Source organism: Carassius gibelio, chromosome B21, assembly GCF_023724105.1.
Source record: "Carassius gibelio isolate Cgi1373 ecotype wild population from Czech Republic chromosome B21, carGib1.2-hapl.c, whole genome shotgun sequence".
NCBI lineage: Eukaryota > Metazoa > Chordata > Actinopteri > Cypriniformes > Cyprinidae > Carassius > Carassius gibelio.
The window spans coordinates 14,720,131-14,741,087 of NC_068416.1; the positions used below are offsets into that span (position 1 = coordinate 14,720,131).

At 38.8% G+C, this 20,957-nt stretch overlaps 2 protein-coding genes across 2 annotated transcripts; one reads left to right on the forward strand and one right to left on the reverse strand.

Annotated features, from left to right (window-relative positions):
* Positions 1-10,771: 10,771 nt before the first annotated feature.
* LOC127986469 (protein phosphatase 1 regulatory subunit 14B-like) lies at positions 10,772-16,575 on the forward strand. The gene is made up of 5 exons (XM_052588736.1): positions 10,772-10,935; positions 11,078-11,274; positions 14,992-15,075; positions 15,346-15,378; positions 15,551-16,575. The coding sequence occupies exons 2-5, from the start codon at positions 11,083-11,085 to the stop codon at positions 15,632-15,634; spliced, it is 393 nt and encodes a 130-aa protein (XP_052444696.1). The 5' UTR covers positions 10,772-10,935; positions 11,078-11,082; the 3' UTR covers positions 15,635-16,575.
* Positions 16,415-18,893, reverse strand: LOC127986468 (peptidyl-prolyl cis-trans isomerase FKBP2). Its single transcript, XM_052588735.1, has 6 exons — positions 18,735-18,893; positions 18,176-18,336; positions 17,980-18,092; positions 17,220-17,266; positions 17,081-17,116; positions 16,415-16,815 (listed from the first exon to the last, which is right to left on the reverse strand). Exons 1-6 carry the CDS (start codon positions 18,799-18,801, stop codon positions 16,754-16,756), a joined length of 486 nt encoding a protein of 161 aa, XP_052444695.1. The 5' UTR covers positions 18,802-18,893; the 3' UTR covers positions 16,415-16,753.
* Positions 18,894-20,957: the final 2,064 nt, after the last annotated feature.

Consider the following 20,957-nt stretch of genomic DNA (forward strand, 5'->3'; position numbering starts at 1 on the left):
AACCCAATGTCTCTTTGGCGAACTTGGGGCCACAAGTAAAACCTTGTGTCGTCCCAAAGCTACCCTGTTGAGCACAAGGTGGATCAAGGGTAGGGGAGGAAAAGCATACAACAATTCTTCCGGCCATTCTTGAGATCCCCAAAGGGCCTCCCTGACTGTTCAGGGAATACCATAGATCGCAATGAGTTGTCTCTGGTCGCAAACAAATCAACCTTTGCCATACCAAAATGCCTCCATATTAAGCTCACCACTTCGGGATGGAGACGCCACTCTCCCGGGAGAGGTCCAGTTCGAGACAGCAGGTCTGTTGCTCTGTTTGCTACTCCCGGTATGTATAGTGCTCTGAGTGATGAGAGCTTTGGAATTGCCCAAAAAAGTAGTTCCTTTGTCACCTGGAGACACCGCGCTGATCTGGTGTCGCCCTGGTGATTGATGTGGTACACTGCAGACATGTTGTCTGTTCTCACCAAAACATGTTTGTTCTGCAACAAAGGGAGAAAAACCCTCAGGGAGAGATGGAGTGCACTGAGTTTCAGCATGTTGATGTGCTCTGTGGTCCAGAGGAATTTCCAGTGTCCCCTGATGGACCTGCCTTCCCAAACTGCTCCCCACCCTGTTAGAGAGGCATCTGTCATTATCACAGACCGTCTCGCTGGGATGTTGCCTAAAGGAACCTCTTGTGATGGTAACGACTTCCAAGGGTGTAACATTTGGACACACCTTCGTGTAACCTTTATCCTTACACGTCTGTGTAATTTGGGATGCAAGTGAAAGTTGTTCAACCAAGATTGTAGTGGACAGGCTTTGAGAAGGCAGAGTGGGACCACAGCTGCTGCTGCTGCAATCATGCCCAACGATCGCTGAAACTGAATTAACTTCACTCTCTTGTTCAGATGGAATGATTGCGTTAGACTGACCAACTGTACCACTCTCTGGGGTGATAAAGTTGCAGTCATCAGTTGGGAATCTAGCAAAATTCCTACAAACACGGTCTGTTGTCTGGGAATTAGATTGCTCTTTTCCCAGTTCACTTTGAACCCGAGAGACGGGACATGTTGGAGCACCATTTCTGTGTCCTTCATGACTTGACAGCGAGAAGGAGCACAAATTAGCCAGTCGTCCAGGTATGACAGAATTTTAAAACCTGCACATTGAAGAGGACGAAGGGCTGCTGAAACCCCCCTGATAAAAGCCCTTGGAGACATAGACAGGCCAAATAGAAGGACCCTGAACTGATAAATCCGATCTTGAAAGTCAAACTGTATCCTGTATCCTGTCTTGATGGTATCTAGAATCCAAGGATCGGGCGATTCTGAGATTTCGGGTTTTGAAACCCCTGGAAGGATGCTTCTTAAGTGGTCCTTCCCTGACTGGATTATGAGCCTGGTCAGTCTGGGGAGCCTGGTAAAAAGGTCTGGTTCCTCGATCATGGAACTGGTAACCCCTAGATTGTCTTCCTCTGAACGAGGAAAGTGTGGGGGCTGAAAAGAATGAGCAACCCTATGGCCACATTTGGTAGGGCCAGCAAATGCTGAACTGACTCCCTTCTGCGTCTGCCTGATCAGCAGTATCCAGTAAAGCCTGTGCATCAGTGTGAAATATCCGACCTGGAACCACTGGCATATTAGTCAGATCCTTCCTGATTGAACCAGGTAAAGATGTTTGAGCCAACCAGATTTGTCTTCTGGCTAGAATTGCAGAAGACATAGATGCCCCTATGTCCCTGGTAAGCTGTGAGTGTGTGATGAGTGCTGTGTCAATCAAGCTCATCACATCATGCTCTTCTTTATTAACAACCTTTCTTAATGCAGCCAAAACTATTGCTAGAGCATTTACTGAACGGGCTGCCCGAGTAGCTGAGTTATATGCTTGGCTCATTAACCGGTCTGTCTTTTGGCACTCCTTACCAGGACAATGGGGATTGTCAGTAACCTTATCAGGTCCCAAGAAAGCTGCGATCTCTCGCTCCACTGATGGCATGTAGCCCATGCCACTCTCAGCGGGGTAATCCAATTTAACAAACAGTCTACATCCTGTATTAAACTGGGGTGCCGCTTTTGTATTATTCCAAGCTTTCCTCAACATCTGGGAATAATCCTCGGCTACAGAAATTGACACCGTAGGCATGCAGGGGAAATACTCGCCCATACACCCTGTGTGGGGGCTGGAGCTGTAGCTTCTTCCTGAGCATTAAGACCCAGGATCCTTGCCACACTTAAAATACATGAAAGAACATCAGAATGTAGGCTTCCTTCTGAAACCTCAGACCTGGATTCATCTCCCTCGTTTTCGCCTGCATTCTCCTCACTAACAAAAAGGGAGTTATTTGCATGCAGTGACACGGCATCTGTATAATCATCCCTCTCTTCCTGACGTAATGAATTACGTGTTTCAAGCTTACTAGCTAAGTCACGCAATGCTGCCAAGATTTGCAACTGAGTGTCATCCTTGGGCTCTTGGACTACTGTGGCTTTCTTCCATTTATCTGGAGGCATGTCAGAACTTGAAGACCTGATGAAATCATCAGGCCTCTTGCGTTTATGAGAGGAACTATTGGGATTAATTTCTTTATTACCACCAGTTAGAAGTTTAGCTCTTTGCACTCTTTCTTGCAAAGATAGCTCCAATGCAGCTGCACAGGGATTTTCAATATCATATAGTGTTGCATACCCAAACAGGAGGAACAGTCGCGATGCCCATATCTTGGGTGTATGCCAGTTTGGCCAAAACGACATTTTGAGTGACTCATGACAATAAGCCAGAGGTCAGGTCACTCATATAATGATAGTTTATGAAAGGGAAATTAAATCACAGTATTTTAACTAATTCTGGAAGTTGAACTGCAAGATTCCAAAATAACTCAGCATTTAGTTGAAAAAACAAGCAAAAATTCCATTAACAAATAGATTGTGACGAATCATTAGATCATAAATCAAATTGAACACTTCCTTAATCCACAAAAAATATCTGCCTGGTATTAGTCAATCAAAATTAGTAATCAAAACAATGCGCTCTACCGCATCGTTCTCAGATGAGGCGAGAAAGGCAAGAGGAAGTGGTTTGTTCACCTGGATGTTATATAGCCAACACCTAAGGTCAGTCACCTGACATTGTTGAAATTAGGTCTTGAGGATAGGCGGAGGAATGGTGTCATTCAAGGTAAGACCATGGTGACGTTCTGAGTGAGGTCGAAATAGATCACAGCAATCAGGACAATGGATAATTGATGTACTAACTGAGCTTTTTTATTATTGTAACTTTAATGTTCGCATTAAATGAAAATTCAACCTATCTTTTGTGAAAATTATATATTTTTTTAAGCAAGATGCCACCTTGACTGACCGGAGAAATTATGACAATCATTCATTCCACTTAAACCCTTCTCACAGTCAACTGCAATCTTGCATTCAGAACTGCCGCCATCTAATCAACCGATGGATTAACAAAGTCCCGCCCCTTCATTTTTAATCTGTTTTACTCAGATGTATAGTTTACAACTTTACATTTTCTTCCTTTTCTTCTAACTTTACATTTCAGGTACTTTACAAAGTACCTTTTCATATGCCAAAATTCCATTATATTCCGTTCATATTTCCAGATTCATGCACTCTCATACATGCACTATCAATTGAGTTATTATCCCTGACTATTCCCGCAGCAGATCATCCATAAATATTCCCTCCTGACAATCATCTCTTCTAATGTCAAATGTGAATCAATCAACACTTTCCAGTGTATCATCTGTATTTATTTATTTATATATTCAAGGCTTATGATGACATTTATATTTTCCTGGACATTGCAGAAAGCTAGTGTTTAATGCAGTAAGGAAAGTTGAGAGAGAAAAAAGTCCAATAAAAAGAGAAACCTTGATCTGTTTTGGAAACTAGAAATAGTGAGCCAAAGCAAAGGCCCGTGTTCAATAATGCATTTTAACTGGAGTACATTTTCCTCATAACAATTCTGTTACTCTTCACTTGAGATCCTTGGACCTTCTTTGAACTCTTAAAGGACATTTTGTCAGTCTAATGAGAAGCTTATTTTCTTTCTCCTTTCTTTCTCTCTCCATCTTTGCTTCATTTTTCAAGCAGATCCCCAATCATAGCATCTGAACTGTTTTGTATGCATCTGGACATATGCCATTGTGCTAAAGATTAATATTATTGAATTTGACAGGATGTTAACACTGATAGCAGGTGTAAAGCACTTCCATATGCCACTACAGGGAATGAGAATAAAGTGTTACCTGTTGAGTCAACGCTGATGCTGAACATTTGTAATTCAGAGAATCACCTTCTTTAAAAATTCTTAGGACAAGAATCTTCTCGATCGATGAAGAATCAGAGGTTCATTGTTTTCAGTGACAGTCTATCTTGGCAATCCAGAGTTCTATTTTAAGATCACTGGAAAGACAAAAAAGACACAGCTGTGGTGATAAACATTACACCGGCAATTTAGTGTCATCAATCACAGCGGCCGTGGCAAGAGACGGGGCTGAAGCGGGGTCAACTCACATCATGCTTCAGAACTCACCCACAGTTGAAATGGGAAATGGATTCCACTCTGGCAAATTACAGCCATCATGTTGTAACCCACAGCCAGATTTGACTTGGGTGAGCTCGGTTGGATCGGTGGCAGGAATGTAGGTAAGTAAAAACACCAGGATAGTAATCTTTAATTTACATTTATATGTCTTTCAAAGCAGGAAAAGCACAAGAACTGCTAATTGAGAACTAACAGCTTAATTAAAAAAAAAAAAAAAAAAACTATTCTAAATTAAACATTAGCTGGAGGTCAGAATCCTTAACATCTAACCAACAGATAAGCAATTGCACTAATTTAGCTCATCATTCCACTGCGCTTTGGAGGAAATAGAAGAACTCCTTCTTGTATTAAAAAAATAACACATTACCCTTATTCAGAGTCTGTAATTACATGTACAATGTTACCTTTCTATCTGCCAGGTTGCCCGAATGTCACAGAAAGAGGGGCAGAAATGGTTGGAATTAAAACGTTGAAGAAAAGGAATACAAGGTGGGAGGAGAGAGAGAAAGGGATGCCTGTTTCATGAATCATTAGCTCAGCCAAGTTAGTCATCACATGTGTCAATTCAGGGTGAGGATGATTCACTCTTAGTGCAAACTAACACTGTAGGCTTGCTGAATCTCCTGAACTTTCTAATATTAGGATACAGTGAGAAGTGGAGCATTACTTCGCCAGCTTTTTGCTGTGGTTGTTTCATCTGATTGGAAACTATTCTGTCTCTTTGAAAGTCTATTTATACTGTTTGAAGTGTGAAAGCATCAGCCAAATTGAGCAGGGATACATTTATATATCGCCTTTGTCACACTCAGTGAGAGTGGAAGAATCTCTTCGATTCACAACAGTGAAGAGAAGAACAACTGATACAGTCAATACTGTATCGCCATTCCTGACTAGGCCAATGGACAAATTTGGCCAGGAGTCCAAGACACTTCATTTATACTCCTAAACGTTTTCGAAAGTACCTACCTTGGGATGTATAATGACCACAGTGTGTCAGAACCTCAGTTTAACATCTCATTTAAAGTGAAGTGACATTCAGCCAAGTATGGTGACCCATACTCAGAATTTGTGCTCTGCATTTAACCCATCCGAAATGCACACACACAGAGCAGTGAACACACACACTTTGAGCACACACCCGGAGCAGTGGGCAGCCATTTATGCTGCGGCGCCCAGGGAGCAGTTGGGGGTTCGTTGCCTTGCTCAAGGGCACCTAAGTCGTGGTATTGAAGGTGGAGAGAGAACTGTACATGCACTCCCCCCACCCACAATTCCGTCCGGCCCGAGACTAGAACCCACAACCCTTCGATTGGGAGTCCAACCCTCTAACCAACAGCAACCTAGCAATCCAGTTACAGGTGGACAGCGTTAAAAACAAGTGTAACAGGGTTGAAGACATTTTGAGACTGGCTGTTTTGGCCACATTTGTAAGTTGTCAAAAACGACCGTGACCACACTGCATTTAGTGTAAACTCTCATGTGGTGAAGGTGTTCGAACAGACGTGAAGGACCGCCTTTCACAGAATTACTTCATTGTGCAGTGACACAGATCATTTGAAACACATCATTATATTGCAGGTATTCCACTAACTGTCTGCTCAACACACCTGGCTGTTTCACTCTTAAGTTCAAAACTGTCACTGGGCCGGAACTCTTTCGAAAGGTAAACATGTGTACTAAAGTTCTAGTACTGTATGTAACTTTAGGGTAATTTGTACAATTTAAGTACCATAAAGTACAAAGATATATCTACCTTTTTTCTTGAAAGTTAAAGGAGTCATATGTTGCTAAAAAGAACATTATTTTATGTATTTGGTGTACTTAAATGCGTTTATGCGGTTTAAGGTAAAAAAAAAAAAACACATTATTTTCCACATAATGTACATTATTGTTTCTCCTGAAAGTCGATTTTTACAAAGCTCATCGTTCTGAAAAGCGAGGTGTGCTCTGATTGGCTAGCTATCCAGTGTGTTGTGATTGGCCAAACGTTTCAAGCATCTGATGGAAATGTTACGGCCCTCAACATATTTTCATGGCATGTCCCAGTCAGAACACTGGCACGACAGGACAAAAACAATAAAACCCATTACAAACGAGGCAGATGTTGCATCCAGTCAGAACATAATTACTGATTATAATGACTTATACCATCTTTTTACACTTTGCGTTGCATATCGCGCCATATGTAAACATAAAACCATGTCTGCATTTGTGATTGGAGAAATGACAAACAAGTGCTACTCTACACTGTTCAAAACTCGCATTTGAATCATCAGTGGCAAATCCTTTACATATGTAAACCTACCTCACATAAACCTCACATGCCGTGCCAGACTGGCCTTGCAAAGATTGAGGAATAGCCAGCAGCAGCCAGCGGCTATAATGAGGAAGGGCTGGCATATTCGACGAAGGAGCGGCCGGGGGGCTTGCAGCAACCACATATGACGACCATGGGCTGGACTGTTCATCCACAGTGAAAGCCGATCTGGCGATCCACAGTGTGAAGGTGATGTATCTCCTCAGCGACTAGCACAAATCAGCTCTATTCATGATGAAATGGATAGCATCGTCTCTTGGAAGGCCAAAAAGTAGTTTCACTTTTCCAATGCAACAAACAGCTTCTCCATGAAATGGTGCCGGCGGCAACTGCAAGAATAAAAGGTACGCCTTCGTTCTATGCATGAACATTTGGGTGGCATTTTGCGAATCTTCCCACATAGTGACATAGACATGTGGGGGTGTGTTAGAAAGAACCATCTTATTGGGGTGTGGACAAGTCTTAACTTTGTTAAAGAATATCTCTTTGGATTTGAGACTTTAGTCTTCACAACTTTAAAGATCTTCTTTATGCACCAAGACCTTGTAACACTCCAAAGAAAAAGGAAAACTTGAAATCGCATTTAAATGACCCCTTTAAGGCAAGATGCTCCCCAGGTTAAGATGATCACCCCACTTAAATTTTTTTATTTGTGGGTAAAATGAGGTATCATTTTAAAATCACGTTTGCTTAATAAACAAAAAAAAATTGTCTTTGTGTGTTTGATTAAAATGAACTCTGGTGTGATTGCTTTGTCAATCCAGTTAAGCCGAATGTTCCCATCCGAACCTTGCTGTACCAAACAACCAGGCCACTCCCAAATAAACTCTATGCAGTTTGACTGACATATGAGTGCAGCACTGACCAAAGACATATAAACAAACCAAAAGCATTATTTTACCATCAAGACCGCCTTATATATCCAACCATTGACGTGGATTTTTTTTTTTTTTTGTACATAATCTGTGCACACGCTTTTTATCAATGAGGTACCAGGAGTAAACAGAGGCTTAGCAGACTTCCATTCAGGTGTTTATCGGACATAGCTTGATTACTTTGATGGGTGAAAGCTGCTGTCTAATTTCTGTTTTAGCAATCTCCATGACCGACAGGTCCTCAAAAGAGGGAACATGGCCCAAAAGAGAGACTAGATTAAGGCTAAAAGGCACACTTTTAAGTTTTCACAGAAGATTTCCCACCGTGCCTCTCAAGCTCAGACTCTTAAGGGTATATATAGGGAGATAAAACTGAATGCTCAGTCTGAACATTATCCAATACTTAAACCAAAGACAAGTGGTTATGCAACATTTCATGTCTGGATTGTTTGGAAGAGCTCTTTCATCTTAAACACTTACGCTAAGATCAATTATAATCCCAAATGGTTTGGAGAAGGCAACATGTACCAGCAGATTGGATTTGTGGTGACTGTAGAGTGAGGGAGGCCCACAGGACCCAGAGCTCATAATCCAGAGCTGGTGTGTTGCACACAGAGGCCACTGAACCAATTACACGGTGCATTAAAAAGAAGGATAACGGCCTTGTTGGCAGCTACTTGTATTTTATACAAGGTCTGCCCTAGACACAGCAAATCACAGAAGAAGAAATATCAATGGAGCATTTTCAGACAACAGATATTACTGTATGTGTCTGACAGATCGGGTTTCGCTGCTGTTCCATTTTTTTTCTGCAAACAGAGAGAAGTGCCTGTAACTGGATCCAGGATAATAATTATGGATGGGTCTTTTTTGTGTGTTATTCACAATGAACTAAAATGCATTTGTTGTTTTTATACTGATCAAGTTGTTCCAAATGTGTATATGCATGACATCCTTGTCCATTTACTCATTCCGCTGTAAAGAATAAGTCAAACAGCTGTCTAGTTTCTGCGTATTAAAAAAAATAAGAAGAATAAGAAGAAGATACAATTCTAAACAAAAGCTCTGCATTCACGTGATGGGCTTTTCTCACCAGTGTGGTTCACTAGACATTATTCACAGAAGTAAAGCAATCATAGGCTGCCCTCTACTGACACATCTGTTGAAGTTCAAATGTTTGGAATTAAGAATTCTTGTCAAAGACAATTACTACTTTATTCAACAAGGATGCATTACATTGATAAAATAATAATAATAAAAGATTTCTTATTTGAATAAACTTTCTATTCGGCAAAGAATCCTGCAAATAGTTTCCACAGAAAAAAATTAACAGTATAACAGCATAATATGGTGCATTACTTTATTATTACTTTTCTGTAAAGTAAATGAACCCACCTCTGGATAAATTTTAGTCACATCCTGCAGTGGTAATTTCATTGCAATTTTTATCCTTTGAATTTAATCACTAATGAAGAACGCTGAGCTGAACAATCATGGAAAAATATATTGTGATACACTAAATGGGTGGAAATGAATGGATGTTATAATATAATGATGGAAAGATGTTTTACTAAATTATGGTAATATTTATAAGCAATTTATATTGTATTAGTAAGTAAATTACTGCTTTACTGCTTTTCATCATACAGAGATATCTGTAGCCAAGCAATTACCAAATCAAATAATAGCCTAATAAAGAAGTGATCTAAAAAGGAAAGTCTAAATCAAATAGCTTGAGGCCATTCAAATTCAACGAATGCAGAAATGATAGTGATTTGCTGCAGTGCCAGTGAATGAACCAATTAGGGTTGGAAAAAAATACAAAATGTTGGATTTTACCATGAAATGAGGAGACAGTAAGGGTCACTTGGCACAAGCACAATGTGTGCGCCGGCATAAAGAGAGAGAGAAAGCAGGCACAGGATATTTGATTTAGATGGAATAGTCCACATACAGGAAAGAAGGGGGGGCTCACAGATGTATAAAATGTCAGTATAATATATTTTAGAATAAAAATCACGATATCTGTACCTGAAAGTTTTATGTATTTTTAATTGTTAATCTATCATCTATTAGAACAGTAGACACAACCTGCATATAGACTAGGTAAACATTTTGGTGGTGGTATTTGATAGAAGCTCCGATTCTTTCGAGATTCGGTTCTTTTGAACAGTTCATTTCAAGAAGGTTCAAATAAGATACTGTTCGCGCCTCTTTAGCGCCTTGACGTAATTGCGTAATGACGTGGTCCCTCAACGTTTAAGCTCTGGTTTTAAGCACTATATGCAGCTAAAGTGTCACTTTCACCACTACTAACCCGGTAAACGTGGTGTTTACATGGAATATTCATATTATTACCTGAATGCATTGTAAGTAGCTTTGGAAAAAGCGTCTGCTAAATGTATAATGTAAATGTAGCCTAATGTAAATGCATTTCGGGGCAAAGCAACTACAACAAGAACAAACATATTGTGAAACAACAATACAAACTGCTGTAAACTAGTAATTGGTACAATTAATTGTACTGTAAATTATACTACAATTTGAATATACTGTAAATTAATCAACTGTCCGGCGTGATGACATTACATGTTTCCGACAACTAGTACCATTTACCAACTTGTTAGACGTCTCTTTAAAGAAACATAACAGTAAAAATAAATAAAATCACGAGTGGGGTGTAACTGGTGTGTTTTATGTCATAGAATAAAATGTGAAACGGTGAAAGTATCTTGAGGTTGTGTGAACCACGGACCTTAGGGGATTATCCAAACTCCCATTCAGAAATGCATTGACTGTGTGAACAGTGAACTTTAGCTGCATTTATAATACACTACATCTCTACATATTACTATTTCTTAAATATAAAAGTAGTGTAATGTAAAATTGAGCAGATTAGTGTGCTAGTAGAGAGTCAGTCTGTCTTAGTCAATCGCTTCGCTGATTTATTAAAAAGATCCGAATCTACTGATTCATTGATTCAAAAGTTCCTAATGATTCGTTCACGACATCGCTAGTATTTCAGCGCGGACACTTGGAGGCGCTCTCAAGCTGTTCTGTGACAATTGATGGACCGATTTGGGGAAGATGGACTTTGATAAACCACTGCCACACAATTAGTCTGATGAATTCTTCTGTTTTCTAGCTCCTTGCATGCCTGATCCCAGTCTACCGTTACGGACTCCTTGTAAGCTAAAGGTCTGTTCCATTTAAAGAAAAGGGGGCCCGGCACTTTTTTTCTAACATGGATGTTCACATGAGCAGCTCTCTCTTTTGAATTGTTGTTCTAATTGATTTAGCCATTAAATCCACCTCACGTTTTTTTTTCTTCTATTAATAGGGACAATGGCAGCGGTAACAAGTCCGGAAACGACACCTCAACCCCGGGTTTATTTTCAAACACCTCCCGGTACCGAAGAAGAAGTGCCACAGAAGCAAGGACGAGTGACCGTAAAATATGACAGAAAAGAGCTGAGGAGGCGACTGAATTTGGAGGAGTGGATAGTTAGCCAGTTAATGAATCTGTACGACTGCGAGGTAGGACACAAAACACTTGTCAGTGCTTTGATCGCGTGCAGTCCTTTGTTGCAAGGAATGACAGATCTTTCTTTTCAGGACTCGTGCACCGGTATTCCTCTCGTTCCATTTGTCATGTCCATTTTCTTTGATAACTGCCTTGTTTTCACAAATTGTTGCTTATTAAGAGCAGCATGACATGTTTTATTTTAATGTCTTGATTTTCAATCGATGTTGATTTTATGGTTATGCATTTACACATGGAAGGGCGTGGCATGATTGAACTACAGACAAAGCCGTAAAACAAAGGTGGGCCTCATGGACAGGTGAAGCGAGGGGAAACAAATAGCACCTAATGCATTCTTTATGCATAATGCATCCATTCATATTTCATTGAAAAGTGGGCTTGCAACATATGTTAATGTAACAGATCTATATGAGCAAGGAGCTCCAGTTGCATGAACAAAGACATGGATTACGATACCAATATATTCATGTCAACAGATACATGAAACCCAGGTATCACGGATTAGGATTTTTATGTCATTTGCACATATTTACAGTAGTTGACACTGGTCAAGATGGGGTTTTTTGTCTTCTTTGTAACCCCCCTGAGATGTTTGGAATCACCCTTCTAGCCATTGTGATGATGTCATCTGTTCAGACATGCAAAGCATGCTTCACTTTAAGCTTGACTTAACCTCCAGGGCTAATATAACTGACCTAGATTATGTGTCATGTAAAACTAGGCAGCTCTTAAAATGAGATTTTTCCGACTGCTCTTTTCAACCCAGCGGTAGGCCTCATCCTGAGCTGAATCCTGGCTTTGGGAATCCACATTTCACTTTGTCTCACTGACATACTCCAAAGTAGCCCAAATCTATTAGATTTGCTTCACAGCCTCTGCCTTGGTTTCTGATGAATGGTTTCTTATGTCTGAACACAGTCCTACGCGTAACTGTGATATTTGAATAATAAGGGAGAGGAAAACAGAAGCGCACATATTTGAACCCGTGAAATGTCATCTGAGTCCCACAGGTTATTTGAATAATAATGTGGTCTGACGGGAGAACTCGTCCATTATATTACTAGTCTCAGCAATGTTTGGTCCAATTAAGCTGATGCTTAGAATGCACATCTTAAATCACAGTTGCCTTCAGCAAAAACTAAAGATAAATGTTTGTACCTAATAGGAGAACAATGCACACTGACAAATTGCATAACCTAATTTAAACAGGTTTCTACTGTGGCCTTTTTTCAGAGTAGCATGGACAAAGGTTGGCTTAAATGTGTTTTTGCTTTAATGATTATATTTGTGAGTATATTTTGTACTTTTAATGGCTGCGTTTTACTTGAAAGAAATAGTGTGTGATGGATAACATACTGGTCATTATCCAAAAAAATGCTTAATTTATGTAAGGAAAAATACAGTAAAAACACTAATTTTGTGAAATGTTAATACAATTTGAAAGATCTGTTCTCTATTTTAATATATTTAAAAATATATTCCTGTGATGCCGAGTTGAATGTCATTACTTCAGTACTTACTGTCACACGATCCTTCAGAAATCATTCTAATATGCTGATTTACTCAAGAAACATTTATTATTATCAATTATTACACAGTTGTGTTGCTTCAATAAATATTTTCATGCTAGCTTGGTTGTGCCGCTGTTTTTGCCTGCCATTTCTTTTACTGGTAACAGTAAGTTACAGATCCAAGAAAAGGTGTTTTACTTTAAGAGTAGCACCTCTGGATAGACTTTGGTCAGCTGTAGTGTGTTAAGGCGACTCTACAATATGGGTCAGTGTGAAGGGTTTCATAACAGACCTGCTTTTTTTAATGTCTGCAATAGCACAAAACTTGTGACAATTCCTTCCACGGCAGGCAGCTTTCCTCCCCCGTCTCCTTCAGAACATATAAACTCACTAATGGTGCTTAATAGCACTGCAGGAACAGCGAAATGAGAGTGATTCTTTGATGAAAAGGAGGGTGTCTGCAAACTAGCTGCAATAAGACATAAATCCTGGGCTTTACAGAGCAGAGGCTGGAGCTGTGCTTGTGCTTCCATTCACGTTCTGTGTCTCAATCTAAGAAGCTATCCGACAGCATTGTGTGGATAGAGACACAATGTTGTCTTTGTAAGCTGACAGGAAGTGAATGGAAATTGTTATTTTTTTACAAGCAGACAATAAGTCGCACACCGACATGAGGATCAGCCCATCCTGTTGTGCAGAGAGGATGTCATGAACAAAGGCCAGAGATGGCTGGAGTTCTGCTCTCAGAAACAAATTACGCAAAAATGATACCTTTAGGAGTACAACAGCTTTTTACCGAGGCAACTCTGTATCTTATATACCCCTAAAAGGTTTACAGTATAGTCTTAAAGGTGCAGTCCACCCAAAAGCTTTTTTTTTTCTTAAAGAAACCTCTTCTGCTCAACAAGCCTACATTAATTTGATCAAGAGTACAACGAAAACCTAAGATATACTGTATAAACTGAATTTACTGAATTTATTCCTGTGATTTCAAAACTGAATGTTTAGCATCATTATACACCAGTCACGTTCCTTCAGAAATAATCATAATATTATGATTTGCTACACAAAAATAAATAAATACATATTATTATTAATATAATATGTTGCAAACAGCTGAGTATAATTGTTTTTCTTTGGTGTTTCTTTGATGAATAGAAAGTACAGAAGAACAGCATTTATCTTAAAATTTAAATCTTTTGTAACAAATATATTTATCATCACTTGATTAAAGCTTGCTAATTAAAAGTATTAATTTCTATAATTAAATTGTATAATATATCATTTGTATAATTCCAACCTATATATATATATATATATATATATATATATATATATATATATATATATATATACACACACATAGATAGATAGATAGATAGATAGATAGATAGATATACTGTATAATGTTACAAAAGCTTTTTATTTCATATAAATGCTGATCTTTGGATCTTTCTATTCATCAGATAATCCAATAATAATTATAATAATGTCTCAAACAGTAAATCAGGATATTAGAATGATTTCTGAAGGATCATGTGACACTGAAGACTGGCGTAATGATGCTGAAAATTCAGCTTAGATCAAAATAATAAAGTAATATTGTTTTTAAATATATTCAAATAGATATCAGTTATCTTAAATGTAAAAATATTTCACAATATTACTGATTACAGCTCCCAGTGGTTCCAGTTGACTTCCATACAATAGGAGTCATTAGGAACCAAAAACGTTTGGTTACCAACAAAAAAATATCCTTTGTGTTATTTTCAGCAAAAAAAAAAAAAAATTCATACAGGTTTGGAATGACATGAAGGAAAATAAATGACAGATTTTTCATTTTTTTGGGTGGACTGTCCCTTTAAGGGGCATACGTTGCTACTCTAGGGTACCAATATGTACCTTTCAGTGGTAGATAGGGCAGGGCACAAGTTATCAATTGTGACAAGCTGTTACAACGCTAAACGTACAGTTTTTGCACATTTGTGGGACACTGTGGGATATGAAAATTATAGTAGAGCAGCCCTTGTTGGCTCTCTGAGATCAGGAGATGTTTGCCTGATTGATTTCACCTCATACTGGTCTACATAGTTATGAACTTGACCTCCGTTCTGTGGCTTGTGAATTATTCACTTTGACTTTTTTTTCCACAGAAGTCCCCGTTAACGTCTCTCTAATCAGTGTTTCTGTATTTTACAGGAGGACGAGGTGCCTGAGCTGGAAATAGATGTGGATGAGCTGCTGGATCTGCCCAGTGATGTTGAGAGAGCCATTCGAGTAAAGGTCTAATCAGATCTTTAATACATTTAACTTGATTCTGTTCACTTCAGATATCTCCTCATAAGAATATTAACGTTCACCCTTCAGTGCTGAATTGCGCTCTAGCATCCCTCTGACATTTCATCTGCAGGTGGTTTGACAGTAATCTTTTTGAAGACTACATTTTCATCTGGAGATTTATTTCAGCGTTTAGCAACAGCTTTCTGCTTTCACTGGTACACAGTTGGAAAAACAGCAGATTAGTCTGAAAGGCATTTCTATTTTTGTTTTCAGATGCTGCTGGTCGACTGTTATAAGCCTAATGATGTAAGTGCCATTTGGAATATTAATAGCTTTAGCAATTACCTTCATTACAGGCGGTCGTGATATTCTCAGAGCCACCGAGTCACTCATTACAATGCGATTATGCTTCATTTAATCTCACTCTGGACAGAAATATGCCTTTTCTTGCCATAATTCTCGCTCTGGCCACCTGCAGGATTTCATAGCGGCGTTGCTTGAGAAGGTCCGAGGGATGCAGAAACTCAACACCCCCCAGAAGAAAGGAGAGCTGACGCCATGAGGTCAACACAGCTCCTCCCACCACCGCAAAACCAACCGGTCGCTCCAAACCCAGAGGAGAGACGCAGGCATGCAGACCCAACCACTACACCACAGCGTCTGTCAAACGGAGATCAACGATACGAGTCCAGCCAAGCCAAAACTGTTTTTTTACTTCGTCTTAGTACTGTTTCAGCACATATTCCATGTAGAGAGTGTGGTAGTGTCCCTTTAGCTTAAAACTCCTGTGGTGATTTAGGGAAAGGAATCGAATGGTTGATGTTACAGTAAAACTGTTCACTAATACACTTTTGTTCAGCCATGTATCGTGGCCTGATGTCTCCGTCTATAATTGAAAAAGCTGATTTCTTTTCACCCCCTTTCTTTGTTAGTCAGTCTCTCACATCTGCTGTCTTTTGTAAGGGCGGAATAATTTTTTGCAGGCCAGAAAATAGTAGTTTTTAGATGTGGGGTTTCAGATTTTGGGGTGTGTTGATGTAATGTGGAAAGAGGGGGGGGGGGGGGGTGAGAATTGTGAACTTGTGTTTTGTAAGCCATTTTTAATCTACCATTTTTAGGGGGAAAAAAGACAGGTCTGTGTTTAGTATTACTGCTTTTAGATATCATTTGACTGAGGAAAATCAAGCTAGTTTGAGGATGACGAGTAGCAATACTGAGAGTGAATTTGCCAATTTGTTACATCTGATATTTTTACAAAAATGAAGATGAAGAAGGCTAAGAATGAACGTGCTTTGGTGGTGTAGGCCAAGGTCAATGCTAAATGAAGCTCAAAGCCCTCATATCTTTTGTAAATAAAATGTTTATTCAATTTCAAGTGAACACGATTTGAGAAATGCGTATGTTGAAGATCAGAATTTGTTGGATTGGCAAAATCTGTACTGTGTGCACTCTCACAACCAAATACGTGTAGTAAGACTCGCAAATAAAGAATGGTGCTACATACATGTCTGAAAAGTGGGGTCATTATTGTTTTGAAAGGGAAACATCACAGTTTTTTTTAAGTGTTATTACCAAGCTACTTTTGTTCCTGTAACCTTCTGAATATCTGAAAAAGCTTTTTAAAGTGAGTCACACACACTGACTTTAAATGCTTAAGACTGACAGGCCCACAAATCTGTCACTATAAATCAGATCTTCTCTCGATGCTCAGCAGTTCTACTTCAAAGATGAGTGTGGCACCACCTAGTGGGAAAGCAGATTTGTAAAGTGAGACAGTATTCTGCCAGTATATCTGCTATGATGATGATGATTAAGGAGCTTTAAAAAAATTTGAAAAAAAAGAGTGTCCAAATAATTCTTAAAGCTACTTTAATTTGTGGTGTATGACCTTCTACAATCCCTAACATATTACGCTTTAATCTTTAATTTATTTCTAGAAGAAAAAATATATTAATTTGATATCAGACTCCATGTTAAAAACTGAAGAAAGAATTGCTAATCATCTTACCTGGAATTTTAGGCGGTGCTCCTCTGTCACCATAACCTGTAGTTAAACAGACACATATATGAAGATGTGGTCTAAAATCACACATTTGTGATGGATTTTGAAACTCATGGAAAATATTACATTTCCATAACATACTCACCAAGCTCAGAGGGAATAACCAGCTTCCTCTTCTCACCCTCACACATCCTAAGAGTTAAGAGAAGGAGCATCACATGCTAAAATCGTTCAAATGCTAAATCATCACATGCTAAATCACTTTGAAAGAAAAAAGGAAAGGAGGTCAAATTTGAACCTTAACACACTTGAGCCTATTTGCAGACCACTAAGCCAAATCACAAACACATGCCAATGTGTGTGACCCTGGGCCACAAAACCAGTCACAAGTAGCAATGGTATATTTGCAGTTATAGCCAACAATAATTTTTGTGGGTCAAAATGAGCACTTTTTTATGCCAAAAATCATTAGGATATTAAGTAGAGATCATGTCCCATTAAGATATTTAGTAAATGTTCCTACTGTAAATATATCAAAATTTAATTTTTGATTAATAATATGCATAGCTAAGAAAGTCGTCATTTGGAGAACTTTAAAGGCAATTTTCTCAATATTCAGATTTCTTTGCACCCTCATATTCCAGATTTTCAAACAGATTTATCTCAGCCAAATATTGTCCAATCCTAACAATCCATACATCAACAGAAAACTTACTTATCAAATAAAATCGACCCTTATGACTGGTTTTGTGGTCAAGGCTCACATATTTAACAGTTTCACAACGGCTCTAATCTTTTAATTCCTCTTTATTAAACTAACTTTAGGTTCATCTCTTTAAATCCTTATCCTGATTGATGACAAGTAACCTCAGATCATCTAGAAATGCAGTAGTGCTGCTGCTCACCCCAACAAACCCTGATCCCAGCCCTTGATGACCTGTCCCGTGCCAAGAGTGAAGGTGAAGGGCTGATTCCTCGGTATACTGCTGTCAAATTCTGTCCCATCCTCCAGTTTCCCCTGCAGATAAAAACAAGACTGTAAGAAGGCGGCTATGTTTTTGGGCAAGAATCAGATTTAGGTCAGAGCAGTCAGACACTTACAGTGTAGTGCATGTTCAACACGTCTCCCTTACGGGACTTTATAGGACAGTTGTCCACTCTTTTCTTGATTCCAATCTGTAGTTTCTTCTTCTCAGCCCCTTGCACAAGTGCCATGGGGATGGACATCAGAGTGACAGCTAATACCAAATTCAGCTTCATGTCTTTGTAAAGAGGAAACATCGGCTCAGAATTAACATGAAAGAAACTGATCTTTGAAAGAAAAGCAATATTGCTCTTTTCTGCGCATGCGTATGGTCTCCACACAGAAGTACACGTTATCATTTAATTGATTCCGTGTTAGACGCAGCATGACTCTGAATTAGCTTATGCTGATCTAAAAGGTGCATTTTAACTAGCAAAACACTTCCGCTTATAATCAAACAGATTATTTTGTAGTGTGCTTTAATTATTTTAGAGGAAGTTAATTTTCTGCTGAACCATGTTTAACGTTATTAGGATTATTCGCTCACTGTACCATGTGCAATACATTTATACAATGAAAGATACCTTTATATTTTAGTACCTTTAATGCTTAACTGATTGATAAAAATGCAATTACCTGTAACAAGGATAAAATACTCGTCGCTTCCGAATCTCAGAATGAGTCTTTTGTCAGGAAGTGACATCAGCAGGCCTGGCTTGCTTCCTATCAGCTTTCCAAAATTCAGTACGTCTTTAAGATGGTTAAGACATAATAATTCAAAACTACATGTATTTTTAAATCCTGTAATACTCAAATAAGAATGTTATTTAATACTACACTGACAAATTAGACGCGGTAATTGTATATGTTATTTTGAGGAATTACTGGGGCGCTAAATCAGGACTTTTATTTTGTTTGCCGCTGATCATATGATGTCTGTGGCTGAAACTATTAAGAGTGACACATGGGGGCGCTACTTCCTCATTAATTTCTTTCTTATTTGTAAAATATCTAAACCCCAGGTGCTAAACTTTAGAAACATTTGCAGTAGTCCTATTATTTTATGAGGAAAAGTAGAACCGTTTTGAAGATGAGGAGTGAAATTAGTAAGGTTGCCTATATATTATACTGCCCATTGATTTAATATTTTAAAATATCGTCTTATTTTTAAGTCTGATATGGGCCTAAAAATTTAAGATATCAGAATTGCAACATATAAACACAATCTGCAACAAATTGCATTTTTGCTCAGTTTGGCCTTCTGAATAAAGCACACACTGTTTCTTCCCAAGAATGAGCTCCATATTCTCCCTCATGTATCAATATTATGGGCCATTAAAGCCTGACATATCAAATATGATACAAAACATAAAACCTTCTTTAGGTTTCCTTTTTAATTCAAGGTTCTTCTATGGTAAGGTTGAATAAACTGTTCCATCAATTAAATTCTGACTATTATTTCCTATGACAGGCTTTCGAGGGTTAAAACTACAAGTGGCAGAAATCTTTTCAGGGTGTGTGGCACATATTCAACCACCCCGAACAAAAGCATCACCATAATCGCTTTATTCATCTCTTTCTGAAGGTTTCTCATTCCAATCCCATGAGTCACATGTGACTGTACTGTATGTGACTGCAATAAAAAAGGTTTCCGTTGCTGTGGGTGACCAAAGGTGGGCAGACAGCCTGCTTCATTCTGTCATTTGACTCTCTCTCCTGTGGCTTGTTTCAGTGAGACGGACTGAATGCAAATGAGTCAACCGCTCTCCCCAAAATGATCCCCCTTCTCCTGCTGCCTCGATAAATCACAACAAACTCAGTCTATGGGCAGGTGTGTGTTACATTTGACCTTAAATGAATAAATGATTACAGGCTTCAGCAGATGTGCACTAATCATGCTGTGCCTACCAAATGTCGCCATCACAGATTGTTGGTTAAAATTAATTGAAGACTATGTGTTCCCTCGACCATGTGTTCATGTCTTATTTAAGAATTAAATTGTGGGAAGCGTATTTACTGTATTTTTCACTGAATCACTTGCCATTCTTGGAGCTTGTCTGTTTTGAAAGCTTTATATATTATTTTTTATTAAAAATCAATGTCTCTATGAAGAAAGTGAACGTGGTTTTTATTGTTGCACTCTATTGCATTATGTGGGTTTTTTTGTTTCTCTGCTTCTTGTATTCATATTGTGCATCCTTGCTGGGCTTCAGCGCACAGAGAACTCCTATTCATCATCACATCATTGCTGTAATCCATATTTTCCCAAACACGGTGAAGCACGAGCTAGCAGAAGATGACCCTTTGAACACAAACAAATCTTTGCAAATGACTAATCAAGTTCTGGAGTCATGAGTGATGAATTTTTAATGAAAGCAACCACATAAAATCCTGTCTGGCAGCTGAATCTCTCTACAGTATATGGCGAAATAATGTAACAGTCCAGAACAAGAGTTATTTATACTGGCGGGTATGTTGAAGTGCTTTAGTAATTTGTTTTGTTCAATTTCCAAGCTAATCAGAACTTGTAAAATGCCTTGAAGCAAATGTAACTACACAGAGACTGTGTTAATACAATGCATACACAATTGAAAAGATGACAAGAGGTTTGAACGCGTGTTCTTGAGAAAATAGAGTCAGACAGACTTATAGTGCTATAGGTTCCAGCGAGGAGGTAAATAAAAGCAGTACTGCAGAGGAAGGTCATTGGTGGTTATTGAGAGTAATGGAGTTGTACAGGTCATTGATTAGACACAGATGATGCAGGAGCTGTAAATGGTTCATTTTTCTGTTCAAGTGAACCAATGCGGCCCAAAGCAGACGGTGACTAATCAGGTAAGAGCACGTCGTGATAAAGGT